Below are 18,334 nucleotides of genomic sequence, written 5' to 3'. Positions count from 1 at the left end.
TCAGCTAGTCACTTCACCCTTCTGCTTTAGTTTCCTCATGTCAAAGGTGATGATTACCTACCAGGTTGGAGTGTGTGTTAACGTTCACAAAACACACCAAAGATGAAGATTGCTATAAGTATGTATTATTTTAATTCAATTTCTAGAAGTTGCCCATTCAAAGTTCTGGATAAGTCGACAACAATAAAAAAATAAAAATCTCACATTCTTCCCAAGTGCGGCTTGATATTTACTTTCCCATGTAAAATACTCCATACTCTAGAAGAGTGGTGTAGAAGTCTAACACTGAACACCCTCCTCTGCCCCAGACTGCAGCAATACATCTGCTAATGGCCCACTGATTCTGTTGCTATTTTGGATGTATACATTTCATTAACACTTTCACATACACGCACGTTACATTTCACGCTGACGCTAGGCCTGCATATTGTTATCGCTCTCACACAAGCGAGCGAAAGCAGCTTTTCGAACACACTACATTAATATAGAATGAGACATGGCAGTTTAGTAGAGCAGCTCCACAGTCTCTTCCTACATGACTCCTGCAATGTGTGATTGAAAAGGAGGCAAATGTCTTTAGTGAAATTAACCACTGGACTGTAAACCATAATTGTTTATATCCCCAGACTATATATTTTGTATGATTCCATCTCAGCAATACATACTGCATGTCCCTCGACACAGGACTTGTGTCTGCGATAATCTACCAGGGATGTGGAAGGGACCGTGAAGAAACAGTTTCCCCTCCCACGAAACCAGTTAACAGCTCCCACCCCTCAAAAAATTGCTTTTATGTTTTCTTTTTATATAAAAGCAGACTGCGGGACTTACTTGATCTTGAAGAGAAAACCAAACCAAAGCCACTTTACACTGTCTTTTTCACTTCCCTGGATACTTATCACAGTCTTGTGTCAAAGAACATGCAGGAAAAAGGGGGGGTTAGCCATGGGGATGCTCACCATTCTGTGCTGGAGAGCTCTGGGAGGCTTTTTTGCTTCCCTTAGGCAGAATGCCTCTTACTACCGCTCCTGAGCCAGAGCAACTTTGCTTCTCCCCTGGCTCTGAGCTGTGCCTACCGGGCATGAGCTAGTCCTAGATGCATTTATTTAGAAATAACACCAAGTGCTCTGCTAAGGGCTTGTCTACACTTACATTTTATTGCGCTCTAACTTGCTGGCTCAGGGGTGTGAAAAATCACCCCCCCTGAGCGCCGCAAGTCTGAGTGCTTTAAAGCGCTAGCGTGGACAGGCTCCCAGTGCTGGGAGTGGCACTCCCAGTTCTCTGAGCTAATCCCCTCATGGAGGTGGATTACCAGGAGCGCTGGGAGATCTCTCTCCCAGCGCTAGCGTGCGACCATACTCGCACTTCAAAGCGCTGTTGCAGGAGCGTTCCAGCGACAGCGCTTTGAAGTTTCCAGTGTCGCCAGGCCCTAAGTGTGCAACATGTTAAAGCTTGACTGAACTATAAGTGACAAAAGAATCTATTCTGTTACGAAATCATGGTCCACTGACACCCACCCTGAGCCTGCTCCCAGTAAGTTAATGGCAAAACTCCTGTAAAACTTCCCTGGTGCAAGATTGGGGCCTTCACTTCTGACAAGAGACACGTGAACATTCTGCCAACAGCACGGTCAGTTACAGGGTTTAAAAATTTCCACAGTTGGTGCTCGAAAGATATCCTCAGTCCAGGGCTCACCCCTTTGAAACCACTTCTTCTGGTGGCTGTTTAGCTGTTTGACTTATGCAGCATTAGACCTGTTTGGACAGGCTTTGATTAGCTTTTATGATAGGAGACAGGGTTTTGATTGTTGTTGTCATGCTAGGGGTTCTACTATGTTCTGCTGTAACTGATTATGCTAATGAAAAGGTGCCAGGGGGCAGATAAATTAACATGTGATCTTGATTAATTATGTGCTGAAGTAATAAACCAAGGGTTACACACCACCTGTGTGCGAGGCAGTGTACCAGCCTGTAACATCCTTTATTTAAACAGCAGTAATAATAAAACCTACCTCTTAGCACTTTTCATCAGTAGATCTCAACGTGCTTTACAAAGGATGTCAATATCGTTATTCCCATTTTACAGATGTAAGCCGGGTCTGAATGAATGCTTCCCTGACAGCTAGCTCGGAGGGGGAGAGACCTGGGTTGTTTATGTAAATACAGTTTGCTCCTGCTCTGCTTAGATATCCAGCACCTAGAGCAGTGTCAAAATAATCAATTTTGGCAGGTGTTGGGTACAAATCACTTTAGTACTGAATGCAGAGGTAGTGAAATGCTGTTATAAAAATGTTGTAATTATTTTGGGAATACAGGGAAGCAGCACTGTGCGTAACCTGTCCAGGGGCGGTGAGTTATATGGGCCTGTGGTGCCTGGGCTCCAGCAATATTCAGGGCCCAGGGGTCTGGCTCCATCAATATTTGGGGCTGGGTCTCTCCCCCGGCCCCACCTGCCGCCCCCACCAAGTGTCCCCCGGCCCCCACTTGCTGCCCCCGTGCGCGTGGACCCTGGAGCGTCCCTGTCTCAAGCCAGTGGCTGCCCCCTGCAGCTCTGCTGGTTCCTGGCATCAACTGTCGTCGCAGGGTCCTAGTGCCCCCCACCCACAAGTGCCAGGGCAAGCTGACCCTGACCCTGCCCTTCTGCCTCGGACCCTTCCCTTTTCCAGAGGGACCCTCCACCAGCACAGGGGGGTCCCCCTGCTTGCAGTCACTGCTCCTGCCCCACGCTGGGCGAGGGGCAACCCCATCCCCCACCCCAGGGAGGCTACAGTGAGGGGCAGCAGCAGGGGAAGAGGCGTACACGTGATGGCAGCCCCCCACCCCGGCACCCACTACAGGGGAGGCGAGGGGGCTTCCTGGACCTGAGAGGGGCCCTAGGAACACATGCAGTGACAGTGGTGTGTAGTGAGTGGGCTGCTGGGGGAAAAAGGAGGGTCCCTCCCCCGGAGCTTGCTGCTGCCGGCGGGGAGAGGGCTGGGGTGAGTCCTCCTCTCTGGCCCCAGCCCCAGGGCAGCGTGCCTGCACCCCAAACTCCTCATCCCCTGCCCCACCCCAGAGCCCACACCCCCAGCCAGAGCCCTCACCCCCACCCCAACCCTCTGCCCCAGTCCTGAGCCCCCTCCTGCATCATGAACCCCTCATCGCCGCCCCACACCACAGCCCTCACCCCTGCACCCCAAGCCTCTGCCTGAGCCTCTCTCACACTTCAAACCCCTCATCACCAGCCCCACCCCAGAGCCCTCACCCCCACCCCAACCCTCTGCCCCAGTCCTGAGCCCCCTCCTGCATCATGAACCCCTCATCGCCGCCCCACACCACAGCCCTCACCCCTGCACCCCAAGCCTCTGCCTGAGCCTCTCTCACACTTCAAACCCCTCATCACCAGCCCCACCCCAGAGCCCTCACATATTTACATTATTTTAAAAAATATATATCGGCTTACAAGGCAGGTGGGGGGCGAGGGGGCAGGACTTGGACCTGAGTGGGCACCATCAAAAATTGTACAAATCTGCCGCCCTTGAACCTGTCCCAAATGCAGGGGGGGTCACCTTCAGCTGAAAGCACATTGTTAAGCCAGGGGCTCGAATGCCAGAGCTCTGTGAAAGTAAGAGGGGTGGGGATACGAATCCCCAGCTAGGAGGCTGCACACCCTCATCAAGAGTCCTCCCTAGATGGGTTTAACCTGTTCCTCACCACTGTTTGAAGAATAGAGATAAATAGGTATCAGGAGCCTCTCTGTTATGTTAAATGGCCAATCAGAGCTGCAATCAGTGGTGGTAGGACTGTGTTTCTTCCCTGCCTACTAAGAGATAAAAATCGCTGAGAGCCGAAATCACTTGAGCTGGGGCAGTGTCTCTGCCCAGCCTGCAAAGAGCTGACAATCACTAGGAGACTGATGTGCAGAGGTCAGAGCAGAGAGGCAGGTGTCAGCAGAAGGCAACTGACAGTCAGCTGGTGAACAAGTGGGTGGTGCGGCGGAGAGGTGTGATGAGCAGCCAGCAGGGCGGCTGGCAGAGAGACGCAGTGAGCAGGCAGCCAGCAGGGCGGCTGGCGGAGAGCTCAGATGAGCGGCCGGCAGGGTGGCTGGCGGAGAGGCATGGCGAGAGTGGTGAGCAGGCGGCTGGTGGAAGCAGTGAGCAGGAGTGGCCAGCAGGACAGCTGGCAGAGAGGGGCAGCGAGCAAGTGCCTGAGCAGTGGCGCGAGTAAGGTAGCTCTTTGCCCCACCCAAGGGGGAGGTGAACTCTGCAGATGCGTCTCTGAACTCTGGGTCTGCACTGATCAAGGACAGCAACTGCGAGTGGGGTGCAGAGAAGGGTCAGGCACGTGAAAGGGACTTTTGGGTTGCTGGACTTATGAACCTGAGGGGAAAAGGACACTGCCCAACCTACTTGGGGGTGGGTTTTTTACTCATGGTTTATGTTTATGAACTCTGTTAGCTGTGTTTTCCCTTAACACCCAGTTACTTCCCCCCTTTTATTCAAAGTTTCTTTTCTACATTCGGACTCTGTGCTTGCGAGTGGGGAAGTATTGCTTCTCAGAGATGCCCAGGTGTGGTGTGTAAATTTCTCAGTTTATTGGGTCGGGGCTCGAGCCACTTCTGTGTTGTATCAATGGAAAGGAACCCCTAGATATTGTACCCAGCCCTGGTTGCTGCTGGCTCCACCTGGGAGAAGGGTTACACACTGTGATACAGCATGGCCAGAGGGCAGCAGTGTTAGGATATAGATATTCAGGCCTGTCTGCAAAGGCCTGTACTTTAAGAATTTAGGAGGAGAGTGTTAGAAGGGAGCCTTATTCCCTGTAGAGGGAAGAAAGTTTGCTATAAATTAATTAAAGCACCTGAAGCCAGTCACATGATAAAACCCCCCTGCTTCCATCGGACAAGAGGAGGAGTTGAAGCAGAGTGGATTGGTGCTGGAGCAGAGAGCAGTTTGGAGGGAAGCAGAGGAGAGTTTGGAGAAGTGCTGTGGTGGGCTAAGACAACCAAGACCCTAGGTAAAGGGACACCTGGTTTGTGCAGAGGGAGGGCAGGAAGCCCCACAAGCTGAAGGGCAGGAGAGGGAAGTAGCTCAGGGGAAGGAACCGCTAGCTCTAGTGGTTTACCGCTATCCCTAGGGCCCCTGGGTTGGGCCCCAGAGAAGAGGGCAGGCCTGGGTCCCTCCCTCTCCACTCCCCTCCGCTAGGGCACGAGTGGGGCAGTTAATACGCCAGTTCAGGAGCAAGGAACGGTACCCTGAACCCTGACCCAAGAAGAGAAAGCGTGAGACCCATCGTAGTAGTGCTGGCAATTTGCCACAATAGATATTATGGTATTTTACAGTAGTAGTACAAAATACCCCCACACTAGTGGTACTGTTTGGGGAGAATATTACTGTATTTTTTGTTTTAAGGACTAGTGCTTGCTCCATGTAATGGATGCTACCAAGAACATAAGAATAGCCATACTGGGTCAGGCCAATGGTACATATAGCCCAGTATCCTGTCTTCAATGGTGGTTGGTGCCAGACGCTTCAGATGGAATTAACAGAACATGGCACTTTATCAAGTGATCCATCCCCTGTTGGCCAGTCCCAGATTCTGGCAGTCAGAGTTTAGGGACACCCAGAGCATGGGGTGCTTGCATCCCTGGCTATCTTGGCTAAAAGCCATTGATAAATTACATTCACGTTCTATTAATCTGCCAAAGAAGCAACATGTTAGTCTGAAACCCAGCTGTCCACTTTCAAGTTTTACAAGGTGTGTAACTGGTTTGTTAAAAGCAATCTAAATATATTTTCTTATTATTAATACATTTTCCTACTAGGTTACACTTAATATTCCAAAATGCAGCATTCCAAGATTGTTGGGAAACTGACTATTCAGTTACTGAACGCAATGAAAAGCCTGGTGTCTTGCATTTGTAGGAGTTATCAAGTTTATAATGAGAATGATCCCAGTCACTAGTACAAGTTGTTGCATGAAGAGAAAAAGCAAACAAACAGAGTCTTGAGCACTTATTGCAGCTATTGAAAAGGAGAGTGCAACCACCAAAAAAGGATTTACTGTTACTGCAACTATAACTGAGGGGACAGGAGTAGCCAGGGGAGAGAAAAAAAATCAAGCCTGGAGTTGTTTTATGCTATGTTGCTAGAATTAGCTATGTTGGAGAAACTTTTAGTGAGGGCACTGCAACGAAGGCTTTTGCTGATGACAAGATTATGAGGAATTTTGAAATTGCGTAACTGTCTCAGATGGTAGCAAGATTAATTGCAGACATGAATGAATGTGCACATGAAAAATATGATTCAGAAGTGCAGCTATTTGTTCTCTAGCCCTAGAAGAGAGCAGTGATAATACTGAATTAAGTTGTGAACTGCTCCTAGTCATTCAGAAGACTACACGTTACACATGGAGCTACTGAAGATATTCTCTTTGCACAGAACTATCACAGGTGTGATTGTTTATGACAAAATGAATATGGTGGTTTTGATCAACATTTCTGCATCATAATGGATGGAGCTAGGGGCACTGGTGGATTGGTGGGACTCTTAGGAGAGGATGGTACATCTCCTAAAACTCTGTATAAAAATCATCCACAATCCTTGCATGGAAATATGACCATGAAATATGACCATGAAAGGAAAGCAGCAGTGAAAGTTACTAAGCAAGTTGTGGTAGCAGCCAATCTCTTGCATGTAAAATTTCAGGCCTTTTTGGGAAAAAAACAGATGTCTAATTTGCTTAGCCAGCAAAGTGGAAATTTGCTTAGCCAGCAAAGTTTGGAATAGAGAAGTGCTAGAAAATGTTTTGCAAGGTACGATGGTGTTAAAAAAGGGAAATCCAGTTGTTTCTGAAAAGGTGATGCTACAGAGCTTAAAGAGCTGCTGCCAGATTGCAGGGTATGTCTGTGAACTGGCTTTGTTGACAGATCTTTCCAATCGGCTCAAAAAGGAAGCAGCAGCACCTGTCTGAATTGTTTGGTCATCTTAATGGATCTGCAACAAAATAAAGCTATACTTAGGATGCAAAATCTGGTGTTGATCTCCAAATGAAGTGCCTAAGAAACCTCAAGACTTCTTTCTTTTCTCGTCCACCAATGTTGCAGGGTTTTCTAGAAGACTTCTTCAATTAATGTATTGATTCTGCAGTCACAGGATGCATCTCTAGTCAACAATCCTCCTGGAGTAGTGACTGGACCATCCATGGCTATTAGCAAAGATAGTCAGGGATGCAACCCTATGATCTGGGTGTCCCTAGGCCTCTGACTGCCAGATGCTGGGACTGAATGACAGAGGATGGATCACTTGACAATTGCCCTGTTCTGTTCATTCCCTTTGAAACATCTGGCATTGGCCACTGTCAGAAAACAGGATACTGGGCTAGGTGGACCACTGGTTTGACCCAGCATGGCGATTCTTATGGACATCATCCAGCAACATATCAACCAGGCAGATCCATACATGACAAAAAATGAAACCAATGCAATTTCGCTGAAAGTCCCCTCTCAAGAATGCTTTCTAAAGATTAAAAACTTTGGCTTAAGGAGGAGGTTTTCTAGGAAACTGGGCTAGGTAACACTTTGAGCGTTTTCTCTGAATTCTTCTGTCAGGGGCCACAGGAAGATGGCTGGGATTTGTTCTGCTCGTGGCAGAAATTGGGGTGCAGCCCACAAACCCAACAGATCTTCGGGATCTATTGGGGGTCCAGGGCTATCCATATGGATATCCAGTGCCTTTGCACTAACCATTGGTCTCCTGCAGTTCCCTGATTCTCTGGGAGAGGAGCTGCACTGCCGGGGCCTCCTCAGAACTAGCACCCACCCCTAGACTTCCATTTTAAAGGGGGTTCCCCAACATACCAGAGATTTCCCAGGAAAGTTAAACTTATATGTGTGACTGCTCAGAATTAAACTTGCTGCTGGACACTTAACTTTTGCATTTCTTGCCTTATTTTTATTTTTGCTAGACAAGTGTAATATTTCTTCAACACAGTTTTCTACAGGAGATGTGTATTCAATTCAGAGTAGACCTTAAACACCCTTTTCAGAATTTTGGGTTTAGATTAAGGCACAGTTTACAACAGAATGCAGTTGTGCACCAATATCCTGCACTACATTGGATACACGATATTTCACTGCTGCATCTCTAAAACTATTTGTTATTACACACCAATCACTTAGTGCAAATACTTAGAAGTATTTCCAAAGCACAAAAGAGCTTTTTTCTTGGTATAGTACACACAATAAGATGTGGTGGGTAGGCTAGCATCAACAGGGTAAGAAATGGGTCCCCAGCTCTGCCTCTGAAGGCTGTGTCACTCTGAACACTTGTCAAACTCAGCTCTATAAATCTGTGACCTTAGAGATAGCTACTAATCCTATAAAACACCCTGCGCCCCTTGACACTGAATGGTGGCCATTGCCAGTTAGACTAATTGTGCTCCATATATGGGACTTTGTAACAAGCCAGCAGCAGTATAGTCAGTAAGTTATCAACAAGACAGCTGGCTGTATATTTTCTCTCCCCCCTTAGGAGCTGTAGCATACGTATCAGGCACACTGCTGGCATTTATTACACTTCATCTTTTGCTATGGGGTTTTATATGCAAATTGTCTCCCCCATGCAATCACAAGGCTAGTCGTGTTTGGGCTGCTTCTGTCTTTTGACATCTTGCCAAGTTACAGATTCCCAGGGGTGGGGGTGAGGAATGAAATACTAATGGAGAACGGTTTGGTTTAATTCATTGTGGTTATTGCACAAAAAGGAAACAAAGCTCATAACCAGAACTCCGTGAACCATCAAAAACTCAAAACACATGGCGTCCAGCTCAGTTACAAGTACAATAAACAAAGCTGTACTGGCTAATGTATCTTGTCTAAACTCAACCTGACGGGATCTCATAACAGCATGAAGTAGTGATTTCTCAATGAGCAGAATACCAATGGGTGAAAGTGTTTCTAGCAGACACTGCTGTTTAGTTAAACAGAGCACCCTTTCAGAACTCATATTTTACAACACAGGCTAGCCACCACCCTTACCTGCATAGCACTGTCTCCTATAGCTCGGCGGATTTCCCTCAGCGTCTGGTCGTGTTCTAGCAGGTGATCACCACATATTATGTCCACCTGTGAACAAATATAACAGAGTCAAAAGGGCATTCTCTCTCTTGCCTAGGGAAGACTATCTGTGTTTTCAGAACTTACTCATCAATGTTGTATCAGAGCACCTGAGACTCAGTACTTACATTAACAAAGTGAATCTAGTGCTGGCGAGAGCTGTTCAATTAACAGCCCTGGAGACGAACGTCCTTTCAGCTTTTGTTCATCAAATAGACATGGCATGAGCAGCAGCAAGGCAAGTCTCCTTATACTGCCCTGACAACTGGCCTCAGTTCTAACCTCCAGGAGCCTCTTCTAGAAGGTAGTTTATTGTCTGCATCCCATTCACTACTTGACTCCCCTGGTGAAAACGGCATGAAAGGGGCTTTTTACTGGCAGCCGTGATACGGACTTACTGGGAACTCTATCGATAGCCATGACTCATTTCACATAGGCCACTGGTACTAAAAACAAGGGGCCAGTAACATTTCATTCCCAGAATCCTCCAACAGCTCCAGAAAAGTAAGCCCTCTGGGGCAAGAACTGTCTTTTTGTTCTGCATTTGTACAGCACCTAGCACAATGAGGTTCTGGTCCACGACTGGGCTCCTATGTGCTATGGTAACACAAATAATAAAGGAGTCAATTCTCCATGCCATAGGCAGCAGAGGAAATACTATACCCCACCCCCACCCAACATGGACAAAACGTGTTAACGTTTCTGCTTCCTAAGACAGTGTTCCTTTTTGGAAGAAACGGTTTGAAGCAAACAGGACATGTGAGGGGTAGTTCACGGCATGCTGCTCTCAGCAAGCACATTACACAATCCCTACTCCAAAAATGATCAATTCTTTAGTAATGCAAGTGAATGAAGGACACACTCAGCAATTCCAGGCAGCAACCTCTACTGCAGCAGAGCTAAGCCCGTGACATTGTCAGTGTCAGGGTGTTCACTTCTTTTAAGCAACTTTCCAAAAAAGCAGCCACTTGGAAAATACCATGTATGGGGGGTGGCCGAGGAAGAGGGTCTTTTAAACTGAGTCATTTTGAACAGCTTGCCTTATTTTCACAATTCAATTGAATTTATTTTTTCACAAAACGACTACATATTTATCAGGTGATACAAGGGCATACTTTAAACTGGGACATTAACATTTCAGGTAAAAGGAACAAGGACACGACATTCCCCCACAGGCAGCAAGTTTTAGACATAGGAATGAGTGGGGGAATCTCCCCTATAAATTAGCTGCCTGGATTTCATAGCGTGGTCAATTGACAAAGGCTGGGCAAAGAGAGATGTTCTGTAGCTTTCTCAGTGTGAGCTTAGTCACATCAATGATCTCAGAGGGTCCTGTAATATCATTATATCTGCTCTTGTACGCACATATAGCTCCTGCAGCAGGACAAAACTAAGGTGTTTTTGTGCTTTAACTATGTAACTGGTCTGGATTTTTGTTTCATACTTGCTGGGTTATTTTTCTTTTTAAGTCCGCACCAGTGATCAAAGATCAAGAACTAAACCAAAAACAAAGAATTGTGCCCCTCTCTAATGGGCTGAGCATGGCTCTGGGATCCAGGAACTCATGAGTTTTGGGCCCTGCATGCCCCAGGTCCAATAGCAAATGGATGGCCAAGTGTCTTAACCTCTTTAGGTGCCACCATTCCCTCATCTCTAAAATTGGGATAATTACAAATACTTTGCTCAACTCACAAGGGGTTGAGAGTTTTAAGTAGAGGTTGTAAAGTACTTTGAACTTGTAAACCACTAAGTATTACTTCTGCTTTTAATGCCTAGAAGGAACCCAGTGGGCAAAAATTAATCTGGACATTAAAATAATCTTGATAAATTATTGATTCTGATACTAATCTAGGATTTTTTTTAAAATTACCCACATCTCATTGAGACATTAAAGAGATCAAACACTGACTCCAAATAATCACTTATTTTTCTATTTATAGTCTGTTTCTGCACAATTATTCCTCCTCCTTTCCCAAATTAACTATGAATAGCATACTATTAGTCCAGAAGAGAGGCAAACCTATTCTTTGCCATTTTTTCTTGTGACGTGCACTGGTAACTGCTCTTGGATTACTGCCCTAAATTCTAACTCTCTTTTTTAAACTGGGTAAGGCATTGAGAGCCCAATCCTGCTCTCACTAAAGTCAATGGGAATCTTGCCATGGCTTTCAATAGAAGCAGATCAAGACCTAAAGCAGGACTAGCTGCATCTTCATAGAATCATAGAATATCAGGGTTGGAAGGGACCTCAGGAGGTCATCTAGTCCAACCCCCTGCTCAAAGCAGGACCAATCCCCAACTAAATCTCAACTGGGGTGGAGGGGAGAAACCCACATAAGTAGATAGTTGAAAATGTTGGCCTTTATATAATAGAAAAATATAGCAATTTGTTCCCTTAAAGGACATAAATTGACATGATGGTAATTCTTGGCAATTTTAAAATAAGTGAAAATGACCATTTGTTTGGAAATACCACACCATCTGGGAACACCCTGATGTTGACCCTGCTGCTGCAGATTCAGATGATAATCACTGATGAATCAGTGGCTTTTAATTAATTATTGCAAAGCAGTTTTCACATACACCTCCTTGGAGTGCTCTGAATACCAAATGCCTAATTCCACCATTTCAGCATGAGGCCCCAAAGTTCTCCCTGCTAATTGCTGCCCTAGTATTCATTCCACTTGTGCAAGAATAAAAGGTACAGAAGTGCAGAATGGAAAAAAGCCAACACAATTTATTCCCAAAATCTTGTTCCATAAGCATGTGCAGTATAGGTGCAAATCTACTGTAACCTGGTGTCCCACAGAAGTCTTTGTGCCATAAGGAAATTAATATATTATAGATGTAAAAAAGAGCTACCATTAACACAAGTGCTATAAATCTGCTTCAGACTTGACTAACTGGTAAAATTGGAGCCAATTAGTACTAAGCTACTGAGAAAGCAGTGACTTTAATTAGTTTGACCTTTTGATGAAAAGGAAAGATTGAGGTGTTACTGCTGAATAACCTTAATAATCACTCACGCTAAAGCAGAGTTAACAAAAGCAGCCTATTATACCATTTATTTTCATTAGATGGCATATTTATTGCATGCAAAAGCTACTTTTTCGAAAGTCACAATGACTGACAAATACAAACTAATGCCTATTGTTTAAGATGAAGACAAATAATTTGAGAGATTATTATACAACGCCCCAAAATTGATGTTGTCATACCAGGGATGAATTTAGTCCAATTAGTGTTAGAACTCAACTGAGTGGTTCTGTGTAAGTACAGTTATCCAGGAGATAAGATGAAAGCAAAATAAAAAGCACCAAAGGTTTAGCTTTTGATGTGTGGATGGCTAGGAGGTGTGGATTTGATTGCAAGATCAGGGCAATAGTGATATGTGGATTTGATTATTCAAATAGTTGACTAAAAGCCTTCCATTTCCTTTCAACTGTTGTCGTTATGATCTTACTATGCACCTGATAAAACCATCTCTGGGACTAAGGCTGGCATAATTACAGAGAGACTGCATCAGCAGATACACCGTATGTGCACAGACTTCCAATTACTCCCCAAAGGGACATATGTACATGCATGCGTTCAGAAAAACATATCTGATTATGGAACATTTCTACCCCATAAACCACATTTGCACACTCAAAGCAGCTGAGCTGCTGGTTTCCTCTTTGGTATCAGGGGATTTGTTCCATCACCTTTGTCAAGAATGGATAATGCTGCCATTGGATGATCCCACTGGAAATAGCATATAACAGTAACTACTTGTAAAATAACGAGGGGCTCAGATTCCCACTCCATTGTTAGGAAAAGCAAAATTACACACACCTATATTTGATACCAAGACAATTTACCTTAGATAAATACCTAAGATAACTCAGTGCTTTACATATTCAGCCTAATCTAGAAACAAAGTCTCTGAAAAGTAGTATGGTTGGAATTGCCAGTATACATTAAAGCCTCTGAGAAAATTATTCAAACTTCCGTGGAAAAACAAGCTCCAATTAGATAAAGCTGAATATTCAAGAGGAACCTTGTAATTAGAAATGTATGTGTGCTGACAGACAAACCTAGCCATTTCCCAAGGCACTAAGGTCAAAACAAAGCATCAATAAAAGTCGAACGGGCTGAGGGATAAAAATAAAGTCTTAACCTTTCAGATGACTAGGGAATTTGAACTAAAATCCATAAGCAAACTTAAATACAAAAGCTCAGCAAATAATCTGAAATCCTCCCTCAGAGACTCCAGGTGGGATTTTTTATTCAAAATTGCCCTTTAGATTTCTGTCTGTTTCTTCACATGTCCTAAAAAGGTGCTTTATCATTTGAACAATTCCATTAACCTCAGGTCCCCCCAGTCAGATAGGATGTCATTGGATGAAGGTCAAAGATAGCAAATAATCCGCCAATGCACAAATCTGGTCAAACAGCGTCAAGGTTAGTCAGCTATTTGGGAGATTGGAAATGGAATACAGAACCTTTCACCTCTTGGTTGTTGGTTCAAAGATGACGCAGGTGGGTAATATCCAAAAGTACTTACCATCTGATAACCATTTAGCAGCTTACTTGAGAGGAGTTGCACATTAGGTACTGAATTTGGTCACAACATTCACCATAACTGAATGTTTGTTTTAATTTCATTCACTCGTCAGAGTCCCTTGCAGCCCTCCTGATTTCTATCTTTCATTTCACCTACCATAGTTTGTGCTTCTTTCTGTTGGCTTCATGTGGGCTGCATTTCCATTTTCTAAAGGATACGTGTTTGACTCAAACAACTGCTTGAGCCTTACCATTTAACTATATTGGCTTCCCTTTCTGTTTAGGGGTATAGCCATTTTCAGTGGCTGTACTATAGAATGCTTCGTAACGTCCATGCTGAGTTAAGGATTTTTTATTTCCTCACTTCTGATTTGAAGGTCTTTGATTGTCTTCCTCATTGTTTATTTTTATTATTAATTCCCCCTTTCTAAAGTCTAGTATGACAGTTGGCTGCATAAAACATTAAGTCTCTGGTTTCCTTACAGGAGAACAGAATGCACGCATCCCTCTTGCTCCTGATCGCAGGATGGGGAAGTTGTTTACTCAGCTACATTACTAAAGGTGGATGACCAAGGATAGAATCTAGTTTCACAGAGTATCTTTCACACTTAGGCACACATGCGCACACAATTTTAGCACTGTCTGAGAATGGGTCACAAAATCAGCTCCCTGTAATGCCATGCTTCAAATGATGTTGAACTCTGTTGTCCTGTCCGTGTGAACAGGGCCAACCCAGTTCAACTCATATTTCAAGAGAGTTTGGCCATTCTAACTCATTTCAGACCATTATAATGAGTGCTGAGCACACTTCATTAGAAATAAGCGTTCATCTCTACTGACCCACCACAGTTGAAGTGGGAAGCTGTGTTTGATACCTGTTCTCAGACAACAAGGTGACAGAACCCTAGATATCCCAAAGCAATCAGTTAATGCTACAGCAGCAGGCATACAGACAAACAAACAAGTGTTAGGCACTCAAATAGCTCACACAGCTATCAGACTCTGTGGCACGCCATACAAAGATGTTTTTTGTCAGCCCTTTCAAGTGCTTTAGTTATTGCACAGTGGCTGTAGGAGTCCCGTTGATAAACAGTTAGCTAACACTCCATACAGAAATCAGCGTATTCACTAGGGAAATTCAACTAACTCTGGGGCATCTATTTTACAATGGATAACACAGTTAGAACACAGTTTGGGAGACAGGAAGTGGAAAAATAACATATTAAACTCTACAAGAAGAATTTTAGATTGGCAGAATTAGAAGCAAGTCTGTAAAACGGCATCGGCCTGATTTTCAAAGCTGAGCACCTGCATCTTCCATTGGAGTTGTGGGTGCCCAGAACTTCAGAATATTAGGATCCAAATATGATACCTTTTTTTTTTTTTTTTAAAAAAAGCACCATCCATGTCTGAATTGAATGTTGGCTTCTCTCTAACTTCACATCTAAGAAAAATGTTATTTACTTAGGATTCCCAACAGCACTATCTACAATGGGAAGCTACATACATTCTTACTGAGAGGAAACCAGTAAATGTAACTAGGTTGTTTCTACAGGATGAATAATTTATATCCAATTTGCACTGTCACCATGGGACAGCAAGCAGCATGAATAAAGACTCAATGCTGGAAAAAACACACAGTCACGCTTTATTGCCTTAAAAAAGGGAAAAAATAGGTGTATGAGACAAACAAACAGAACTCCAAGACCATAACTTTATTTCTGCTATTTGCCTATTCTCATCAGCAGCAGCTGGATTTTCCAGTTACCTGTCAGCAGCTGGATGGATCATTTATGCATTATGTAACTCCCGCGGCTTTCTCAGCTGAACAGTAGTTGGAGTCATTTCCTAAAAGTGGCATGGGGTTTTAGCTGCATGAGTCTCATTGATTTCAATGAGAACCGGGAGTTTAAATCCCTGTGCACAACATTTGAGTGTTCCTCTATTTTACACACGCACACACACCTTTTTATTCCACCCCACCCCTCCAAAATCTCCATCTTCCCCCACCACCCTCTAATCTTCTTGAACCTCCTTCAACATTCAGTTCAGCCTTATTGTGTTCACCTAAATCCAACTCCTGCCTATATCTCTGCTCTCATATCCTCCCACGCTCCCTTCTACTTCCCTCTGTGCCTTTTGTTTGCAATGCCGTTGGGCTTTTATTGAACGTACTCCACCTACTGTCAAGCCCCATGTACAATTAAAGTGATATACAGGGAATATTATCAGAAAATTTAAAAAAAGCTGCCACTGAGTGGGGACAGTTAAATCTTGCATGATCCCCTGGTACACACACTGAATCTCAGCTTTTAGGAGTTTGCTTACTGGATTAGATGAATACTATGGCTCTGCCTCTGGCCTCTAAGGGTATGTCTACATCAGTGGTCTCCAAACTTTTTACACCCAAGATCACTTTTTGAATTTAAGGGCAACCAGGATATACCCTGCCCCTTCCCTGAGGCCCCGCTTCTTCCCCAAAGCCCCGCCCCACTCACTCCATGCCCCCCTCTCTCCATCACTTGCTCTCCCCCACCCTCACTCACTTTCACTGGGCTGGGGCAGGGGTTTGGGAGGGGGTGTGGGCTCTGGGCTGGGGCTGAGGGGTTCGCAGCATGGGAGGAGGCTCTGGGCTGAGCCTGGGGCAGGGGGTTGGGATGCAAGAGGGGGTGAGGGGTGCAAGCTCTGGGAGGGTATTTGGGTGCAGGAGGGGGCTCCGGGCTGGGGCAGAGTGTTGGGGTACAGGAGGGAGTGCTGGCTTTGGGAGGGGGGTCAGGGCTGCGGCAGGGGATTAGGGTGCAGGGGGGTACGGGGTGCTGGCTCTGAAAGGGGGCTCAGGGCTGGGGCAGGGGGTTGGGATGCAGAAGGGGGTATGGGGTGTTGCTGGCTCTGGGAGGGGGCTGAGGGCTGGGGCAGGGCTTGGGATGCAGGAGGATTTTTGGATGCACGAGTGGGTATGGGGTGCTAGCTCTGGAAGGGGGTCAGGGCTGGGGTACAGCCTCCTGCCAGGCGACACTTACCTCAGTTGGCACCACAGCGAAGCTAAGGCAGGCTCCCTGCCTGCTGGGGCCCCACACCACTCCCGGAAGGGGCCTACATGCCCCTGCAGCCCCTGGAGGGCTGGGAGTGGGGACACATGGCTCTGTGAGCTGCCCCTGTCTGCAGACACCACCCCCAAAGCTCCCATTGGCCACAGTTCCCCGTCCCGGCCAATGGGAGCTGTGGGGGTGGCGCTTGCAGGCAGTAGCAGTGCGAGTGACCCCTGCCCTCCCGCCCCCACCCTGGCTGTGCTGGCCGCTTCTGGGAACAGCATGGGGCCACGAAAGGCAGGGAGCCTGCCTTAGCAGCAGGCAGCCCTGCTGTACCGCCGTGGCCGGAGATCGCAGTCGACTGGGAGAGTCCCCAGGTTTGGTGACCACTGGTCTACACTGTATCTGACAGCAAGTCTCTCAGCCTGGGTTGACAGATTTGCATTAGTTGGGCTTGCACTAGCATGCTAACAAACAGCTCTATTGACATTGCTTTGATGTTGCGCAGGCTTGACAGCCCAAGCTCCGAGCTGCAACATCTACAAAGCTATTTTAGCATGCTAGCGAGAGCCCCGCTAACAAAAGACTGTCGACCCAGGCTAGGAGGCTCACTTCCAGATGCAGTGTAGACATATCCTACGTGCCAGCCTTGTTTGCTGGACACGTACTGCAATGATCAGGATGAACCAGCAGCCATGGAATACATCACTCACTTGAAATATTAAGAAAAAAAGTCTTGACCCTAAGGTGGGCTGAATGCCTCTCTTGTAACCTACCTGACAAGCTGGGTCAAGATCCATTTTTCTTCGCAGGAATTTTTCCACGTGTCCGATGGTTGCTTCTCCTGAAACTCGCACAAACTTCTTTTCCAATGGCTGCAGAAAGAGCAGACGGTAAGCAACTTAAACATGCTGAGTGCTCCCACCCATGGTTCTCTACAGAGGATTCCTCCAGCCCAAGCCTAACCCCTGCTCAATGGCCCCACACACTACAGCTGAAGATAGTTGAATTAGACTCAGACCTTAAGGCCAGAAGAGACAGTCATGATCACGTAGTCTGACCTCCTGCACATCGCAGGCCACAGAACCTCACCCATCCACTCCATTAACAAACCCCTAACCTCTGACTGAGTTCCTCTCTGTCCTGTTTCTAGATCACTTTGGGATGAAAGGCACTATATACAAAATAATAAACAGGAGCAGGATTGGACCCTGGGAATCTATCTAAATCTATGGCAAAAACCTGCACTGACGTCAACAAGAGCAGGACGGAGTTCCAAGTTTGCGTGCCAATTTTAACTACCAGGCAGCACAGATGCTGTACATAATTTACTACAGCACAGACATTAAATTGCTCTCATGAAGTATGGTAAATACCTCTTTTCATCTGTGAGCAAAGGAGTTGCCTGCCACAGGCACAAACAGAAGTTTTATAAAATGGGGGTCAGGCCTATGAGCTCAGGCCACACTTCAGAGCTACACTAAGAAAATTTCTGGTATTTCCCAGCTCACACAGCGTAATTTTCTTTTTTTTTTTAGCCTCTTATAAGTGATGTTTCAGTTCTGCTGGGGCTAGATTAGCACTATCCGAATCCCAGAATCATTTTCAACTCAATGTGTCACAGTGGTGAATACAATGGCTAGACTGGATGGGAGGCTTTTACTGTC

At 45.7% G+C, this 18,334-nt stretch overlaps 1 protein-coding gene across 1 annotated transcript in view; it reads right to left on the bottom strand.

The window, feature by feature from the left end:
* Positions 1–18,334, bottom strand: part of PCGF6 (polycomb group ring finger 6) — a 45,796-nt gene that overhangs the window by 2,172 nt on the left and 25,290 nt on the right. The window contains exons 8-9 of the mRNA XM_074959427.1: positions 17,444–17,542; positions 9,016–9,102 (exon numbers count right to left, since the gene is read on the bottom strand). Coding sequence (XP_074815528.1) covers positions 9,016–9,102; positions 17,444–17,542 — 186 coding nt within the window. The remainder of the gene's footprint in view (positions 1–9,015; positions 9,103–17,443; positions 17,543–18,334) is intronic.

The sequence above is a fragment of the Natator depressus genome, chromosome 7 (assembly GCF_965152275.1).
Source record: "Natator depressus isolate rNatDep1 chromosome 7, rNatDep2.hap1, whole genome shotgun sequence".
Taxonomy (NCBI): Eukaryota; Metazoa; Chordata; order Testudines; family Cheloniidae; genus Natator; species Natator depressus.
This window is presented reverse-complemented; position numbering and strand designations above follow the sequence as displayed.